This window comes from Vigna umbellata, chromosome 9 (assembly GCF_029865625.1).
Source record: "Vigna umbellata cultivar VRB3 chromosome 9, Vumbellata_1.0, whole genome shotgun sequence".
In the NCBI taxonomy this organism is placed as follows: domain Eukaryota; kingdom Viridiplantae; phylum Streptophyta; class Magnoliopsida; order Fabales; family Fabaceae; genus Vigna; species Vigna umbellata.
Window position 1 is genome coordinate 362,769 of NC_142173.1, and position 20,191 is coordinate 382,959.

Consider the following 20,191-nt stretch of genomic DNA (forward strand, 5'->3'; position numbering starts at 1 on the left):
ACTGAAAATTAAACTTATATCAAATGTATTTTTTTTTTATTACGCATCCCTTACATCCATCTGTTAGAATAATTAAATTTAATTTATAATAATTGATTTAACAATACAAAATATACCACACAAAAAAAAAATGGTCGGTGCTTGTTGTATTAATTTTCATCAATGGTGCGTGCAAAGCTTAATACTCCGTCAATAGTATAATGAATAGTAATTTGTTAAAAGTATTTTGATCTTAATAACACCGCCAACATACTTTTTAAGAGTCTATAAAAGAACAAAGTGTATTCATCATATTTTTAGTAAAACTTATATATGAATATATTTAATGATAAGTAAGTGAAGAGATATAGAAAAACAATATTTATTAAATATATATTTAAAAAAGATTATATTTGGTTTCAATATCAAAATAAACAAATCTTACACCGATTTGGTTATCATAAACCATTTGCTATGTTTGGTAGATACGTTGGCTAAGTTTAGATGAACGTTAAAGGTAGAAGATATAGAGATAATACTATCTTGATTTTTTGGAAAATATGCAAAAAAAAGTGAGTTTTTGGACTAAAGCATTGCTATCTTCTCACGTTCAACACATACACTAATAGCGAATGTGTTTGTTACCAAATGTGAAACCTTGATAAAGTTCTTCGTTTTTAACCTACAAACAATACGCATTTTATGCTTTTCATTATTTTCTCCTATGTTTTTTTATGTTTCTCACTCATGCATTTTCAATCAAGTATACCTTAGTGATATTTAGGAATGTTTAGTTTAGTTTCTTAACACAGTGACACTAACACCAATAGATTTCACTAATCCAAATCTATTATCTTATTATAAATTTTTTTATTACAAATATAGTAAGTGTATTAATGATGATAGGTTGACATGTTTATAATTGTACAATAATAACACGACACTTACTTTTGAATGAGGAGGACATTACTTTTGTTAAATTCAAAACTTGGACAAAAGCAAGAATTAACTACACCTGAAATAATTTATTTATTACTACTGATTAGCAAAAGCAGAATTATTTACTATTGGGTCAGAGAGATGCAAAAGCTTCATGAATTGTCTTTTTGTGTTTTTTTTTTTATTTTGAAGTTTTAATTTTTCGAAATTCATTAACACGAGAATGAGACAGAGCGAAGAGTATCACAACACAGAGAGAGAAAGAAAGAAAGAGAGAGAGAGAGGATGTTGCGTTCCGCGCTCACAACACAAGTCTGAACAGTGTTTCTTCCAATCTCGTTTCTTGAGCCATAACCATCACCAAAACCGATGAACCTATCGTATTTTCCTGTTTTACCCTTTTCAACCCTCGTATTTTTTTACACTCAAAACGGGTTTTCTCCCTCCGACTTGTTCGCTTTTTGCACTTTAACATATTATTCACGCATATATATATTCCACTTCGTATTTTCGGCTCTGCTCGCACATTCTGCTGCTCCATCGTCTCATCGCAAAACAAAGCAGTACTTGGGTGCTACCATTTCTCTGTCTAAACCCTCTCAACTTCCCAACATACAATCTTATTCTCATCATCAACACACCCCATGTAAGCATATATTTCGTTATTACTTCCTCCTTTTGTTTCTCCTTGAAAGGTTGTCTCCTTCCAACTATTCTTCTGCCAATTTCTCTTCTCTTTTGATTCACTTGTCTTCGTCGGGTTTTAAATTCTAAGGGTTTTGCAATTTCCACATACCCTTTTTTTGTGGGTTCATTTTTATTTCTGTGTTTTCTTTTTCATAAAAAAAGTTCTCATTTTTTGATTTCTCGAAAGCGGTTTGCGCTTTACATTCCCAGTTGTCGAATGTAATAAGACCAGGTTAAATGGGTGTGGATTGGGATCTATGTTGGATCTCTCGGTATCTGTTGTTTTATTAAATTATTATCATCTTTGTTGTGTGGTTTAGTGAAATGTTTATTATGGCTAATATTGGTTTCTGTGCTGCTTTTTTTTTAATGCGTAGTTCATGATCTGGGTGGCTTCGTCTGGAGAGAGAGAAAAGTTGGATTTTGACAAATTCCTTGGGTATAAAATGTTGCTTCTTTGAGGGGGGTCTCATGGGTTGAATTCAGAGAATCATGGGTAGCTTCAGCGAAGACGATGAATGTCGGTTTTTCGATGCTCAAGAGGATGTTTTGTCTATAGCGGATGATGAAGGGGTATCCAATGCTTTCGATTATGGATTGTGGATTCGGAGTCCAAGGAGTGTTAGAGAGCGTAAGGGCAGGTTTATGAAGAGTATGGGACTGAGTAGCATGGATTTGACTGCCCTAGGAACTGAAAATTCAGTAGATGTGGGTAGTGTTCTGTGTGAAGAGGGAAATGATAGAGTTGAATTTACTAGTGGGGCTGTGACCCGAAATTGTGTTGTGGAAGAAGAATTCTGTTCAAGCCGGACATCAATGTCTTGTTTGCATAGGGAGGATTCTTCAGAGGAGCTTGGTTTAGTGGATAACTCGCCGTGTGGAAATGAGAATTTGGAGGGTAATGTGGATCAAGAGGGGCTGGAGAGTAGGGAGATGAGTGATGGAAGAGATCTGGATTCAGATCGATTGGTGGTTATGGCAGAGCCTAAGGATTCAGGGAATGGCTTTAGGGAAACGGATGCCAATGCTTCTGTTCGGAGGACAAAGGGTTGGTTCAGGAAATTGCGGTCAATATCATGCATGGTTAATAGTCATGGGGAAGGTGATTTTGGAAGAGGAGAAGGCCTCGATGAAATGCCAGGGTGTAGGCTTCCGAAAGTTAAGGTCCGTCAGTCAAAGAAGCCAATGAAGGAACTTTCAGCTCTTTACATGAGGCAAGATATCAAAGCTCATGAAGGTTCAATTTTGACCATGAAGTTCAGTCCTGATGGGCAGTATCTTGCTAGTGGTGGTGAAGATGGGGTTGTGCGCTTGTGGCAAGTGGTTGAGGAGGATAGATGTAATGAAGTTGATATTCCAGAAATTGATCCATCTTGCATTTATTTCACTGTGAATAATCTCTCTGAATTGACACCACTATTTATTGATAAAGAAAAGATTAGCAAACTGAAGAACCTGAAAAAAACATCAGATTCTGCTTGTGTAGTTTTTCCTCCTAAGATCTTCCGGTTGTTGGAGAAACCATTGCGTGAATTTCATGGGCATAGAGGTGAAGTTTTGGATCTCTCTTGGTCAAACAATAATGTGAGTGAATGACATTTATTCTGTTTTTTTTTTAATAAACTAAGCACCATACACTTGGGTGAGATAAAAGTTTGGAGAATTGATTCGGTTTTTCATCTTCTTGAATGCAGTATCTTCTGTCATCTTCAGTTGACAAAACTGTCCGACTATGGCAAGTGAATAATGACCGTTGCTTGAAGGTTTTCTCACACAGTAATTATGGTGCGCCTTTGCTGCATTCTAATTTTTTTTCAGGCTTCTTGAGCCGTCATCCTAACTTTTTTCATCTTCATAAATTATCTCACACTTTGTTTGTGTTTGATACATTGTAGTGACGTGCATACAATTCAATCCTGTGGATGATAACTATTTCATTAGTGGATCTATAGATGGAAAAGTGCGCATCTGGGCAATTTCTGATTGTCACGTTGTTGATTGGATTAGTATCAAAGATATAGTGACTGCAGTATGCTATCGGCCTGATGGGCAGGTAACATTTACTTCAAAACAATTTCAATTTTGTAGAAACATAGACAAAATTTGAAATGATCTTAAGATGAAGATATTCTTTATACAGGGAGGGATCATTGGCTCCTTGGCTGGCAATTGTCGATTTTACAATGTATCAGGTATCTTCTTTTTCACATATATCTTAATATTTTATTTTCCCTGGTTAAACCAGTTAGGTGTCATTTGGTAGATTCCCTTATGATTGTAAAGAAGATTATGTTGAAATTGTGCTAAACTTGATACTATAAATGCTTCCTGTCTATTTATTTCTTAATGTTTGATTTATTGTTACTGCTGTGTCAAGATTCTGTATGCCTTGAAATGCCAATCAAGTTATGGTTGGCATGTTACGAATTTCATTGCTTATATTACAATTACAACCATATGGACTGGAATTTGGCCTTTAACTCTTCTGATTTTCATTTTTGCTTGGTCCAGAGAATCGCTTGCAGTTAGATTCCCAACTATGCTTAATTGGTAAAAAGAAGCTTGTTGGCAGAGGGATTACTGGGTTTCGGGTATTTTCCTTTCCGTCTTTTGTTTATTGTACTGGGTCATATTTTACTTTTTCTCATGAATGTTTGGTTTTCTATATAAGCTTACTTTTTGTGTTGTAAACTGATTATCTATTATTTATTTCAGTTTCTTCCACAAGACTCTAACAAAGTTATGGTCTCCTGTGCTGATTCACAAGTCAGAATCCTTGACGGCCTTAATGTGATTGGCAAGTACAAAAGTATGGCCTTTTGTCTCAACTCCTATATTTATTGACAATTTTTTCAATCTGCAGCAGATTTGTGCAACTGTCTTTCTTTTAGTTCCTAAAAACTTAATTCGTATTAATTTGAATTTTATTTCATTTTATATTCTGTTACTAAGATTCTTTTGTATTTTTGTTCCAGGCCTTAGCACAGGGAGCCCAATATGTGCATCGTTTACTTCTGATGGGAAACATATTCTATCAGCATGTGAGGACTCTAACGTATACCTATGGAATGTTAGTGAGGAAGAGTCTTCTAATCCTGTGAAAGCTAAGAAGATTACATCTTGTGAGCGGTTTTGCTCAAATGCATCTGTAGCAGTACCTTGGCATGGTTTGAAATCTAAAAATATTGAAAATAAACATCAGTTGAACTTGTTGGATAAAGGATCATCTCAAGTTATTCAACTTAATCCACCTGCTTCCTTCTCTCTGAGCCAAGAGTTTGTTTTGGAGTCTTTTTCAAAGGGGTCTGCAACTTGGCCCGAGGAGAAGCTTCCTGTTTCAAGCTCAAAGGTGAAAACATCACTGATTCACCAATCCGAATACAATTTCTTGAAGTCTTCTTGCAAGAGTACCTCATCTGCTCATGCGTGGGGTATGGTCATTGTCACTGCTGGCTGGGATGGCAGGATAAAAGCATTCCACAATTATGGGCTACCTATACCCGTTTGAAATGAAGTGACTTTTCCTATGTTGGAAAGTAGAATCAAGATTCATTCATATTCCTATCCTTGGACATATTGTCCTTGGAAAAATCCATGCAGCTCGGAGATTTTATGAACGATGTTAAATTTGGCAGTATCGAGGTTGAGGTAAAAACCTTTAGCAGTAATTGCAGTTCCAATGAGTTGTGAACATGGGCTTGTGGAGGGTCCCCTATAAGATTTCAGAGGATTCATATTGCTCATTGGTTCATGACAAGCTGTGGCACTATTGTGGTTGTAATGGTCAAGTTTTAGCTTGTCCTGGCACCCAGGGTAAATTGCGTTTTGCGACCAAGAATCTGCTGACCCCTAAAAGAGATGCAAAGTCATGTGTTGGAAGTTGGGAGGGGGCCTATGAGATATTATTTTGATATATTGTGGGGCTATTATTTTGCCAAGATGAGAGGAGGAGATTGAAGAGGTAGTGGCTCAAGCTCTCACTATGATAAAAATGCTGCTGGGTTGTTGATGATTTTACTATTGGTAAGACTAACTAAATGAATCTCTTTGTCTGCCAATTTTGCCGTCCATCTCATGGTAGGGCCTCATGTGCCTGAGGATGATACTTTCAAGTGTGGTGAGAATGTGTGTGGCGGTCATTTCTGTTCGAATAGCTGCTTTTGGCTGCCTGTTGCTGCAATCACACAAACAGTACGAACAACCAATCCAGTTGCTTTCTGTTTTGTGGCTTCAGCTCTACTTGACTGTCAGAGTCTTTGGCAACTGATGCACTTCTCATAATTATTATTATTATTATTATTATTATTAACAGACATTCTGAATATGGTCTCAATTTCAGACTGACATAATTTTTTTTTGAGTTACAACTATCTTATCCTTTTTAATTTGACACCACAATACTATCTCCATTCTACTGTAGGCAGATTTGTACATTTGTAACCAATGTAAGTAAAATTTTGTGGGCTTGGTGGAAATACAATTAAACACGAGTTCTTTCTATGATGCTTCTTTTTACTTCCCCTTCTGTGGTGTTTTTAGATTTTTGGAAGTGCGTTTATACTTCAAATTTTTGGTACACATGTTTTGTTATACGTCTAGGATATGAATCTTAGAAGGTAATGGTTATAATTTTCACATCTTTGATGTCTCAGTTCACAACTAGTTTTCAAACACTTGTATTGATGTTTCAAACATCACAATCGACTTTACACGGACGCACTTCCAATGTAAAATCTGTGGTTAAAATAAATTCTGATGATCAGTTACATAAAAATCTGAATAAATGGACACCTTAGAGATGAAGAAAAGATAAACTTTTTTTCTTGAGGAATACTCACTGCTTCATCATCAAACCGAAAGGCCAGAATCATGATTGTTAGACTCTAGCATTGCCACGATGAAAGTTTAATTAATCATATCTACTTTAGTGAAGGGACTTGAGGGGAATAAGTCACAAAAGTTGTAGCCAATAGATTTTGAAGTGACTGATGGTTACTTTGTCCCTTGTCAAAGAACAGTTGCACTAACGCGTTGCTTTGTCCTGCGCTCAAATTATAACCCTCTTTTGGTTTTGATTGCTCATTCACATGAGGTCTATGCTTAATTCAGTTCTGTACTGCTGTTCTCTTATGTGGCTCAAGAGTTAGAGCAAGTCTTTTTAATCAAATGTGGCTTTCCACTTCCTATTTTGATGTATGAGTGATCATCCTTAGTTTAATTAGTATTGAAACACGTAATGACAACGTTGTGACTACAAAAAAAGTACACTATTTTCACATTCAACTGTTCAAGGACATCGATTCGTGAACATGTCCACACATTGCTGATGCAATATTGTCTTCCTGCATATCATAATGCCATTTGATATTTCAAAAGTAAAATACTTTGTTATTGGGAAAACAGAATGTGTGATGGTCACATGGAGGGTACTTATCATTACTTTAATCTTTCTTACGAATGATTAGTAGGCTTTATTCGCTACTGCTTAAAGCTGGTGTTTGGTTTGTCTTCTGTTTCTATTTTCAGGGTATTTTTTTTTATCAATATAACAACACAAAATGTTATGTCACAAAATTAGGTTGTTTTTTATGTATGTACAATGATGAATGATTATTATACCTCTTCTTTACCTTTTTGTTGCACAAAATAGATAGATACACACCACATATTTGGAATCCTTATGCAAAAAACCAGCAATGTCCTGGTGAAGAACATCATGATAGAAAAGGGCAACTTGCAAAAGGGAAAATCAATGAGATAGAATCATATATGGAACAAGATTAAAAATTAGTAAAAAATAGGAGCATTATTTGAAAGAATATTTATGTTGTCTTGAAAAAAACATATTGAATTGTGAATTAAAAGAAAAATGGGTTTTGTAATGTTGGAACACTCTGTATGGTCTATAATTGTGGTAAATAATATTTAAAAAGGGAACAGAGGCACCTAAAACATGATATGGTGATTGAAGAAAAAGCGTCTTAATACATTTAAAGACCAAAACCTTTGCAGAGAGAAACAAAAGATGATGAATTAATGAAGGTCATTGGAGAAACAGAAAAGCAAAAACAGGCAAGCCTAATCAAATGCACATGGTTCTGAACATTATGATGAACAGATAATAGACCCAAGAAAGGAATCGAATCAGTGACACAACCATTGGGGAAAAATGAATGATTAATTTAGAGGCAGTGTTTGGGTTTGCTGCAATCTTAATCAAAGCTGTTTGTATTTTGAAATTTATGAGTTGGGTAATTGGAAAGGCTGTGTGATGTGTATTTGCTTATTCTTTTGAATTTTTTAATGTGTGACAGTTTAACCTTTTGAGATTAAGCCAACCATGGTAGTAGACAGTGTTACCCACCAAAGAGCATTGGTGCAGAGAATCAAATGCTAAAAGCTGTGTTAATCAATGAGGAAAAGACAAAAAGCATAACTTTGGTTTAACTTAGCAGAGAGATATGTTGGATAAAATTATACATACACCCGACAAAGAAACATGTAACGATGGTTTTTCCTCTCCAAGCTCTGCATCATCATTATAGTTAGTTAATTGTTCATTGCTTTAATAAAACCTTTGGATTTAATGTGTAGTTATGTATTTTTGAGAAATATTCAGAAAAAGTTAACTACATGTAAAAAGAGAAGAGATTTATAACCTTATGATATCAATTTTTTTATATAAGTTCAGCTTATGTTTTATTAACGTTGTGTATTGCTAATCAATTTTTTCAAAACATTAACCATGCTGTAAATATTTGTTAACAACATCCATGCTTAATATTATGTTGATTATTGTTGTTAGTGTGGGTGGTTTAAACTGATAAAAATAGTTAATGTCTTTTCACATGTTTTATGCTCGTGATTGAATGATATAAACACGGATGACAACGTATTAGATTAGTTACAAATAATGTTTATTTACGAATTGTAATAAAAAATTCATTCCTTTTCCATCTCATTATCTTTTAATATATGTTTAAAAAAATACCTACAAATGTTTTAAAATCTACGGATACCGAAATACTATAAATATTTAAAAAATATATATTTTATAAATTTTTAAAATAAAATATAAATAAAATTATTAAAAAAATATAAAATATAATGTAAATTAAATTAAAATTTAACTTTAATTAAATTTAATCTAATAAAATATAAATTAATTTTGATTTTAACTAAATTTAACTTAATAAACTATAAATGAGGTTTTATTTTTTTTAATAATAAACATGAGTAATATGATACCTATATCAATCTATTTATAAATTAACATTAAAATACACATCATTTACTATTCACTGCTAATAAATATCCACAGTAAATTTTATTTGTGAATACTGACAGACTCGGTAGTTTTATCTGCAAATATTTGTTTACTAGTAATATTTGGGTTGGGTAGATTGGTCCTTACACTATTGATGCGTTCTTTGTTTTTGCCTATTCAAACTCCATGCGAAAATTATTTTTGATTTTTCATATTGTTCAACTTTTATTTATTTTTTATGTTATGTAAGAAATAATTAAGACACTGAAATTATGTTTAGAAATTTACAAAATTATGTCAGTATAATCATTAATTTTTATGCATGACAACTATATTTTAAAAATTAAATACTCAAATGTAAAAGCAATACATAAATCATAATAAAAGTTATTTAATAAAAATTTTAGAAAAGGTAATGTAAGGTTGCTTAAGAAATAATGAGCTGTTACTACGTATAATATAAATTTAATTAAGTTAAATAATCGTTTATTATATATATATATATATATATATATATATATATATATATATATATATATATATATATATATATATATATATATATATATATATATATATATATAACCACACTTTAGTTTCACATATATTATATTCTATTTATGTATAACACACTATTATTGCATATGAATACCATAATCATAATATAAGTCTATAAGTTTTTGGCTCATGTTCACGTTATAATACATTTATAATGCCAATAAATTAGACATTTGAATCTATTTACGAAATATTAGTGTATTTAGTTGAAGTTCTATACCTATCATATAATTTCTCACTTTGCAAAGTCATCAACTCTTACCATCTAATTTTTTTCTCTATGTGAGTCAAATTACCTTATAATTCAATATACATCCTAAGACTACTCTATATATTATTTCCTTCTAGGATCATTCTATATATTATTTCCTTCTGAAAAATAATTAATTAATACTAAACATATACATATCAATATAATTTCAAATTAGACTTTTTGTTAAACACCTATGCTCTACCTAAACACACTCACAATAAATTTTTGGCATCAACACCCAAACTCTACTTAACCACACATCTATTGTTTTATTTCAAAATATCAAAACATGTATTTGTATATGTAAAACCTTTTCTCGCTCATCTACCTTATTCCCTCACCTAGCGAGTCACTCCTCGAAGGAACTCGCCTAGTGAAGGAATGACTCATCAACAACCAACCCCTTCCTAAGCACTCTGGATATTTAATAAAAGATGTTCATCCAATGAAAAGAGTGATACGTCCAACGAGTACTAAAAGAAAAGATATATAAATTTGTCCGGCGAGAACAAAATTTACCCAATAACTCAAGCAATCTAAGTTCATTGGATTCTCTAAAAAAAATTTTGTCCAGAGTGTTTTACTCATCTAGCGAGCAAGACCTCTAAGAGCTTTTCTCAAAATCTCACCCATCAAGTCTTAGCTTACCTAACTAGTAAGATCAATCGAAGTCTTTGAAATCTAAAAATATTATTTTTGCCTAGCAATTGACTGGTTCATCTAACAATTTTACATAATTTTTATATCATATCATCATTTTACCAAACATTATTATAAAGATACAAGTTAAAAATTAAAGTGTCAACCTATATAACTGTACAAAAAAAAAATATCCAAACTATTCAGACATTATTGAACAACTTTGTAGTATTTAAAAAGATCAAAATTTCAACCTACATAATTAGAAATAATAAATAATTATAATATAAAATTAAAAAAGTGATAAAAGAAACTAATAAAGAGTTATTGTTGATGGGTTATAGATAAACTCCCCTTCAATCGGCTCGAACCCGTTTAACCCACGGGTTAAGTGTGTCAGATTCAATTTATCCACATTTGATAAAACTAATTTTTTTTCAATCCAAATTGGCTTGAGTTATGGTAAGATAGGTTGGCTCGTGGGTTGAAACTCATTTTAACATCTCTACGGTCGACTCTCCTTGACCTTGGCCTAGCCAAACTCACCTCGACCTAGGTCTAGGCTAACTCAGCTTGACTTGTGTCTAGGCTTACTCGTTTGACTAGGGTCCAGGTTGACATTACTAGACCAGGGCCTAGGTTGACTCGGATAAACTAAGGTCAATGCTTACTTGGTTGAACCTAGAATTACCCTGACTCATCTTGACATAAGACAAGGCTTACTTGGCTCGACTAGGGACTAAGTGGACTTGATTCAACCTGGGATAGGACCGACTCTACTCGACCAAGGATCGGGCCAACTCAACTCAACTTAGGCTCAAGCCAAGTAGTCTTGACTTGGGTCCGAACTGAGTCGCCTTGACCTCAAGCTCCAAGCTTGACCTGAACCTAGGACGACTTATCTTGATTGAGGTAGGGGTTAACTCACCTAAACTTGGGCTTTGTCCAACTCACCTTGACATGTGCCTAAGCCAACTCATCACAACTTAAGCTCAAGCTAACTCAACTAAGCTTAGGTCTGAGCTTACTACCTTGGGCCCTAACCAAATTGACTCGGCTCGACTGGAGTTCAGGTCGACTTGACTCGACCTAGGCCTTAGCTAACTCAACTCGACCTTAGTGGACTGAATCAACTTGATATGCCTTGGCCAATTCAGCTCAAAATGGGCCTAAGCCAACCCTACTCAACATTGGATCGGGCTGACTCATTTTAGTTGGGTATAATCTTAATAAGGCAGGACTAAACTTGTCTTAATGGGGTGAATCCCAACTTCGTCCTAATAGGGTAGGGCTTGAGCTAAGTTTAGCCTAACTCGAATAACCAATGGTTGACCTTGAATCAAATGAATTTAGACATGCCCTAACTTAACTAAACGTGGGTTTACACCAATTTAACTTGCCTTGGACCTAGGTTGAGAAGGATTTACCTAAGCCTAGATCGATTTAGCTCTACCTAAGCTAGGACCAACTCAATATGATCTGGACCCAAGTTGCGTTGGCTTGACTTTGACCCAGACTTACTTAACTTGACTAGAGATGGCAAAAAAATCTGTGGATACGAGTATCCGCGGAGGGGGTAGTTATTACCTGTGGATATTTATTACTCGTGGGTAACGGGTAGCGGGTATTTTAATACCCGCTTCTAAACGGGTCGAGTACGGGTATTAAACTATCCGTCTCGCGGGTACCCGCTACCTACAAAAATAATAAAAAAATATTAATTTTTATTTTTTTAAATTAAGTTTAATTAAAAATAAAATTAATTTATATTTTATTAGGTTAAATTTAATTAAAATTAAATTTTAATTTATATTTAATTTACTTTATATTATATTCTATATTTTTTATAATTTTATTTAAATTTTATTTAAAAAATGTATAAAATATATTTTTTTTTGGATATCCGCAGGTATTAAAATACCCACGGATATTTTCTAAGCGGGTACTCGTGCGGGTAGCAGGCAGGTTGCGAGTCAGATTTTTTTTTCAAGTCGAGTTGGAGGTAGACACTATCCGTGTCTGACCCGACCTGTTGTCATCCCTAGACTTAACCTTGCATGAAGTCGACCCAATTCTATCTTACTTATATTTAATCCCAAATAGCTTGAAATAAAGTACATACACCTTATATTTTAAATTTTCAAAATTAAAAAAAGTATTCAATCTAAATCCAATTAAAAGAAGTTGTTGCAAACAAATTAAAAAAAAAAACTAACTTTCTTGTTCTTGTTAATGTCATTTGTGATTTGCTAGTGTGTATCTCAAGAATATATATAAATTAGACATTTCTTTGATTCATGCACATGTATATAATTGTTTTCCATCTTCTATGCAACACATTTGATATACTATTGTTTTCCATATTCTTCTGTTTTCCATCTTCTAGGCCTAACCTTTAGCTTAGGTTGAATCATCTCGATCTTTAACTAGATTCGATTGATTTCAACCTTTAGTCTAGGTCGACTTGGCTCAACTTTCAACGCGAGCTAATTCGATTCAAACTTGGACACAAACCAACTTGACTTGACCTTCGGCTTAAGTAGACTTGACTCAATCTTTGGTCCATTGCAACTTGGCTTAACCTTCGACCTAAGTAGACTTGATTCAACCTTTGGTCCAATGCAACTTGGTTTGACTTTTGACACAGACTGACTTGGCCCGACCTTTAACCCGGGCTAACTCGGATCGAAATAGGCCAACTTGACTCAACCTTCGACTTCGGCTTAACCTTCAACCCTGACTGACTCAACATGGCCTTTTGTCCGGATCAACTTGATTTAAGCCTTCAACCTGAACTAATTTGATTTCACCTTCGTGTACAGTGTAAGTGGAAGAAAATGGAGTAAAATTTCAAATTTCTTACACTTGAAAATGTATTTGAAATTCTTCTATTTTATTTATTTGAAATACTTTCAAAATTCCTAAATTTGAAATTTTTTTCTAATTACTTAAAAAAAATTTAAATTCTTCGTATAAATAAATTACTCTTTTAAATTGTCCATACAAACACAACATAGATGTAAACAAATTATCCTTGAAAACAAATTAAAAAAAGGATAAAATTTGGTAAGAGGAAACACAGGTGTACGAAAAAGATTAAATTCCCAAAATGATAGTTTTGTTTTGCAATGAATGAAATAATGAACAGATACTTTCTAAGAGATGCTTATTAAACTTACCTTAAAACCTTAGAAGGGTTAAATGTTGAATTATTTTGAGGTGCAATTTCATAATACAAATCATGATAGGGTTGTCAAATTTTACATGAACTTGAGATCAATAGAAGAAAAAGGAGGGAAAAGTGGAATGAGATGTTGACGTTGGCGGACACATTGTTGACGTTGACGGATGCACTGTTGACGAACGCGGGGTATGCGAGATGAAAATGATGCAGAGGGTGTGAGAGAGAGAGAGAGAGAGCGGAGAGCAGATATTAGAATGAAAGGTAAATTGTATTATTCAAAAACTAACTGAAAGAAGAAATAGTAAAAGAGTATATAAGCAGTCCAACGAGCGCACAATGTCTAACGCTCGTCAGTTGGGGCGGTTGCTTTTAGTTTACAATAACACACCCCCCTAAACTAAACTACTAAGAGAGTTAACATTTAACATTTCTCTACGTTTCTCGAATCTAGTTTGCCTAAGGGCCTTTGTAAAGATATCAGCAGTTTGTGCTTCAGTCGAGCAGTGCACCAGTTCAATTTTTCCTTGGTTCACTAAATCTCTCAGAAAGTGGAACTTTGTGCTGATATGTTTGCTCCTTCCGTGGAACACTGGGTTCTTCGACAGACTGATTGCAGACTTGTTGTCCATCGTCAACTGAACCAGTTGCCTGTAATCAAGCTTTAAGTTCATGAAAAGTTCTTCCAACCATACGCACTGGCATATGTCGTTTCTGCCGCGGCTATAGTCATTGGTTAAGAGATAGATCCTGCTAACCAAAAACTTGGTGGAAATAAATATTCAAAGTAAAAATAAAAAGATCCTGCTAACGAGTATCTAAGAGCACTGGTTAAAAATAATTAATTAAGATTGAATTTTATAAAAAAATCATAGTTAAATGTGACATTAATGAATTATGACCTCAACAATTATTTATGCAGTTTTATTTTACATAAAGAATAAAAATGTCCATAAGTGTTATATAACTTTAATTGATAATTTATTTGATACTCACAAAAATTTTAAAAATAATTAAATAACAAATTAACAACGTTAAAAAAACTATTGATAATTTATTATTTGTATTTAAAAAATGAATTATTTTATTATTAAAGTTTAGAGCTTAGGAAAAAAACAAATTAAAAATCATTAAATAATAAATTTATTAACATTTTGATCCTCTAAATAAAGTAAAATTTTATTAATAGTTATTGAGGTCAAATTCATTTAGTGTCTTGTAAAATTTTAATGTTTATTAATTGTTTTTAATCGGTGTTGAAGACTAATTAGGATTTTCCAAATAAATATATATTTATTGAGGTCAAAATTCATTTAGTGTCGCAATATATATATATATATATATATATATATATATATATATATATATATATATATATATTACTTAATATTTTAAACAAAAAATCATTTTGTTTAATTGAAATAAAAAAATATTTTAGTTTATCAATTATAATTTTTTTGTTTCAAATTAACTAATATTTTAACCTATGTAAAACATACGATAAATATTAATTTCATTCAATTATAAAAATAAAATTTCTAATAAGTATAGAAAGATGATATACATAGTTAAATTAAATAACCATATTAGATGAGAAAATTTGCCATGCTATTTTTCAATTTCAATACTTTTAAGATTTGTACATGTAACATCCCAAAAATATAATATAAACTATATAAGGAGAATAATTACATTTAATAATAGTCAAGATCAGTTTTCCATTAAGATAACGAACGCATATGGCCGAACGACTTTACATAAGTTTCAATTAAAATTGTACAACATAAGTGAAACATGACCGATCGGTTTAAAAAAAAAAGAACTTACCGAACGGTCAGACAAAATCAAAAGAGGAGGTAACCAAACGATCACCTCACAATAAAACTAAACTATTATCCGAACGTTCTACTGTTCGGTCTTAACTTCGACTTCTACTAAGTTTTCCGCTTCCAACGCTTCTTCAAGTAGCTCGTCTCCTTCTGCTCACATCCACACGGATGATCATTGCAATGACAAGGACGGACGTACAACAAGACAACACAAGGAAAACACAGGGTAAGCTTATGTAATTTAATTCATGCATCAACATATATATATTAAACAATCCAACATACAAGAGCATTTCAACGTATGTATCATATAAGGCTTATTACTAGACTGATTGTCCGGACTGTATGAAATCTGTGTAGCTACAGGCGTTCGTGCACCCGGGTGATGTAGTAACTGGGATACACTTAACAGCTGCCACCCGAGGTTAGCCCTATTTGTCCAAAGTACCCCTAAGGACTAGGACCTCCTGCCGTTCCCACACATGACCTACCCTCCTCTACGTGAAGACGAGTACTCACGGAACATCAGGATGAACGGCCAGCTTAGCATGCCCACAGTTATACTTTACCAATTCCAATATTCACACACGAGTCGTCCCTCCCCGGAACGCTCGTCCATAATTCACAACATTTCCAAATGACATTTTCTTCATCTTTCCTTAATAATTATCTCGGTGAACTATCTCGTACAAAGGTTCCAACAAACTTAAAATGATGAACGTTCAACCCAAATTTAAAAATTGGGCCGAACATATAGAGGAGACCGGGAGATCTTCAAATTTGGGAATGGATTAAGACCGGGGGTTTACATCGGTCTTAAGAAAAATAGCGAGCACAATAATGTATATATTCCAAGGACGAATGGGACGGACGTCAATTTCGACATTGAGTCAATTAAATGAAATGGCTCTTGAGAACTTACTCAGAACATTAAAGAAAACCAAAACAAGGACGTGGACTCTAGGGTGAAGCAAATGAATAAGGATATTTTAAGGCATCTAAAGACTGGTACTTAGGGTAATTTCCATGAAGAAAACCGAACACTTGTGTTTGATTGAGTTTAGTATCAAGAAATCAAAATGTTCAGTCAAAGACTGAACACTATAGAAAGCGAACCCTAGAGGGTTTAAACGAACGCTCATATTAAAATTTAGCTTACAGAAATGGAACGAGTGCCTGGTGTAAGACCGAGCACTACTCAATACGAGTGCTTGGTGTAAGACCGAGCACTAATAAACTTAACATAAAAAGGCTTGATAAACATAGTACGATAATATTGAAGTAGTGTTTACGAATAATAAAATATACAATTACATATATACTTAGATTTATAACCGAACGTTAATACTCAACTGTGCTTGGCCGAACGCTCATGCACAGTATTCCGAAGTGAAGACGCTCGTCCTCAACTAGGATTCTTCCCAAATGAAAGAATCCACTACAAATCCAACTTCACCAGAAAACCGAACGGTCAAGGACTGTTCACTAATGTACGTACACTTTATTACGGGAAATTCTCACCAAAATCAATATTATTCAAATTCAGTTCTTAACATACTGTTTCATACTTGTATATATTTATACTATAATCAATTTTTCATATCTCATACCATCAAATCATAGAAATTTCATACATTTCATGCATCATAACATAGTATCATCATTTTTCATATTCAATCAAGTAAACGGACGTTCATGCAACACTTAATCACATATATTAAACTAATAAGCTTCCCTTACCTCTTAAGATATCCGAACATTCACAGATACAGACTAGGGTTCTCCTTCTACCAGAAGCCTTAACGTTCTACAGCACGTTCTAAGAGCTATAACCAACATAAAAACCAGCGAGATACTCAGAATGATAGGATCAACTCATGCAACCAGGAATCTGGTTTTGCATGTTACAGAAAACACACGAATGGAGGAAAGATGAACTTACCAATTCAGAATCCTAAGCTGATCGGTTCAAACGATCGTCCTCTACGCCGGAAGAGTATAATGGGTGCCTGAGGGTTGATCGGAGAAGAGGAGAGGTGAGAATTTTGTAGAGAGAAGGGAAACGTTTTAGAGAGAAGGAAGAGAAAGTAAAAATTTCAGAGTTTGGGGAAGAGGGTGCATGCAGAAGAGAGTGACGCGGATTTCAGAAAAATCAATTTTTGTTTCAAACGAACGTCCGCTCTCCCGTTGACACCTGCATTCCACTATCTGATTTTAGGATCCTCGTCTCTTGACACCTGGCGTCCGCGCATGGGGTTTTGGGTGCGTTTTTAATGAGTCTGACGAAGGGTTTTGGGTGTGTTTAACGAGGTCTGACAATACATCAACAATAAAATATTTTTAAGAATCTTTTTAAAAGTTTTATTTCTTTTACTTTATTTTATCTTTATTTTAAAGAAAATTTTAACAATTTAAAAAATAATAATTATAAATAATATCATGATATAAAATATTTATAATGAACCTAAAACATGCGTCATATGTTAAAATACTTCCTTGTTATAGATGTTAGTTAAAGTATATAATATATTAGATTCATTATTAATTTTATTTTAACTAGTAGTTAATTAATTTAATATTTAGAGACAAGGTCCAACAAATGTAGAGTTCAAAATATATATTTTTTAATTTTATCTCAATTATTAACGTATACACGAACTATCAAACATTTCTCATTAGTTTCAAAATACATATATATAAAAAAAATGTTTCAAAAAATACAAGCAATGATGTAGAGCCACGTGTGATTCCACGTAACATATTTATCCGCGGATAAGCGATGCGGAGAGTGTGTGGAAGTTTCAAAACTGAAGTGAAGAGTGAAGAAGAGACAAGAACAATGGCCAACGTTTCAATTCCACTCCCTCGAAACGGTTTCTGCATACCCAGTTACACAACCAAACGCCCATCTTTCACCCCTCCACTCACAATTTCTTGCTCTGGTCTTACTCTTCCTCTCCTTTTTTTCTTATTTTTTTTATGATTTACACAATGCTTAGCTTATCCATTTTCTCAATGTGTTGTCTAAATTACAGTTTTACCTCTTGATCTCCGCAGCAATCTTAGATGACTAATTATTTTGTTGGTAAAATGATTACCCCTGTTTTGTAGGAGTAGCTGACTTAGATGGATCTCATCAGAATAAGGGAGGTTTCTTCAGTTTCAATGGAATGAAGGGCGTGGCCTGTGGTATTCTTGCAGCTTGTGCTGTTACTTCTGCTGCATTTCCCGTTACTGCTGCTACCCAGGTTCAAACTGTGTTTAAATTTCAACACTTATAGAAAATCTTTAATTTAATTCTACACATTGCATATAGGAATCTTATCTAATTTTCCCTACTTATTTTATCAATCCATAAAAAATGGTCACATCATTAATAGATTTCTAGGTTCTACAGGTTGCCTGATTTGGTTGTAGTCATGTAAACTACATATGTAAACAGAAGCTGTTGCAATTGATGTGCTTTGAATTCCTAATTTTAACTTTTAAGCTCCCATTGCTAATGTGCCCAATGAGGAAATTTCATGGATGAGTTTTCCTTTGCTGATAGATTAGCTAACAAAAGTTAAAGGAGGCCCTTGTTTGAAAGGAGAGTGGTAAAACAGGTTTTATGTGCAATATATGTACTGAAATTGTTTAGTGCGTGTATGTTTTCCATGCAGAGACTTCCCCCATTGTCGACTGAGCCCAATCGCTGTGAGCGTGCATTTATTGGCAACACAATTGGTCAGGCAAATGGTGTATACGATAAACCATTAGATCTCCGGCAATGTGATTTCACAAATGAAAAATCCAACCTCAAGGGGAAGTCTCTCTCTGCAGCACTCATGTCGGATGCTAAGTTTGATGGTGCTGATATGACAGAAGTTATAATGTCTAAGGCTTATGCTGCTGGTGCCAGCTTTAAAGGTAACATTTTTCACTTGTGCAAAATCAACCAAACAATGGATTACTGTGTCACTTCGTCAGCCTTTAGGGACCGAATACAAGTTCTTCAGTGTATCTATATTTATCAAATGTATCTCCTCCTTTCGTCGTTGTTGTTGAGATCAGTAATCTACTAAGCTTGAATGGCAGAACATATAAAACTACCTTCATTTATTTATCTTTCACAAAACTAGTTTAACCGGGCGATTAAGAGATGTTCTGATACTTATCATTGTTCGAAGTGTTCTTTTCTGACACAACCAGATGAACATGATGAGTCTATGGAGATTTTATAGAATAGTTCCAAATTATATGTCAACCTGCAAGTTGTGATTCATTCTATTTGGAACATAGACAAAGCAATGATCCAGGGATATTTTACAGGGGTGGACTTCTCAAATGCAGTGTTGGACCGTGTGAACTTCGAGAAAGCTGATCTTGAAGGAGCTGTATTTAAGAACACAGTATTGTCGGGCTCCACCTTTGACGAGGCTAAGCTGGACAAGGCAGTTTTTGAGGACACTATTATTGGTTATATTGATCTCCAGAAACTCTGCACAAACAAGTCCATCAATGATGAAGGGAGAGCTGAACTAGGATGTCGATGAAAAGAACTATAGTATGCTGCTATGCCATGACGTACCACAGCTATTTTGATGAGGGTAGCCAGTGGATTAATGTTACGTCCGAAAGAAAATTTAATTCTTTGCTTTTGTTGCATGATGTTGCATAACTTTGTAGTATTCCTCGTGATTTTAACATATAAATCCAAGTATATGTGATCATTTTACATGTATTTGATTGTACAATATCCAGTTGATTCTAAACAACCTTGTTAACTTTTCAGTTTTCGCCATGACTTAGATAAGGAAATCTATCAACTTTATTTTGTACATTACTTATATCAAATTGAAAAATCAATTTTGAAGCAT

The 20,191-nt window shown here is 33.7% G+C and overlaps 2 protein-coding genes across 3 annotated transcripts; both read left to right on the forward strand.

Annotated features, from left to right (window-relative positions):
* The first annotated feature begins 1,160 nt into the window (after positions 1–1,160).
* Positions 1,161–6,105, forward strand: LOC124845890 (uncharacterized). The gene is made up of 8 exons (XM_047323087.2): positions 1,161–1,564; positions 1,983–3,189; positions 3,300–3,390; positions 3,501–3,658; positions 3,746–3,797; positions 4,117–4,196; positions 4,321–4,414; positions 4,581–6,105. Exons 2-8 carry the CDS (start codon positions 2,098–2,100, stop codon positions 5,111–5,113), a joined length of 2,100 nt encoding a protein of 699 aa, XP_047179043.2. The 5' UTR covers positions 1,161–1,564; positions 1,983–2,097; the 3' UTR covers positions 5,114–6,105.
* Positions 6,106–18,111: 12,006 nt separating this feature from the next.
* On the forward strand, positions 18,112–20,105 carry LOC124845538 (thylakoid lumenal 17.4 kDa protein, chloroplastic). Of its 2 annotated transcripts, none has more exons than XM_088098217.1 (4): positions 18,112–18,274; positions 18,444–18,580; positions 18,995–19,241; positions 19,644–20,105. In XM_088098217.1, exons 1-4 carry the CDS (start codon positions 18,112–18,114, stop codon positions 19,865–19,867), a joined length of 771 nt encoding a protein of 256 aa, XP_087954343.1. In that variant the 3' UTR covers positions 19,868–20,105. The 2 variants fall into 2 exon arrangements, with proteins under 2 accessions (XP_087954343.1, XP_087954344.1); XM_088098218.1 differs by having other exon boundaries at positions 18,115–18,274; positions 18,450–18,580.
* The last annotated feature ends 86 nt before the right edge of the window (positions 20,106–20,191 follow it).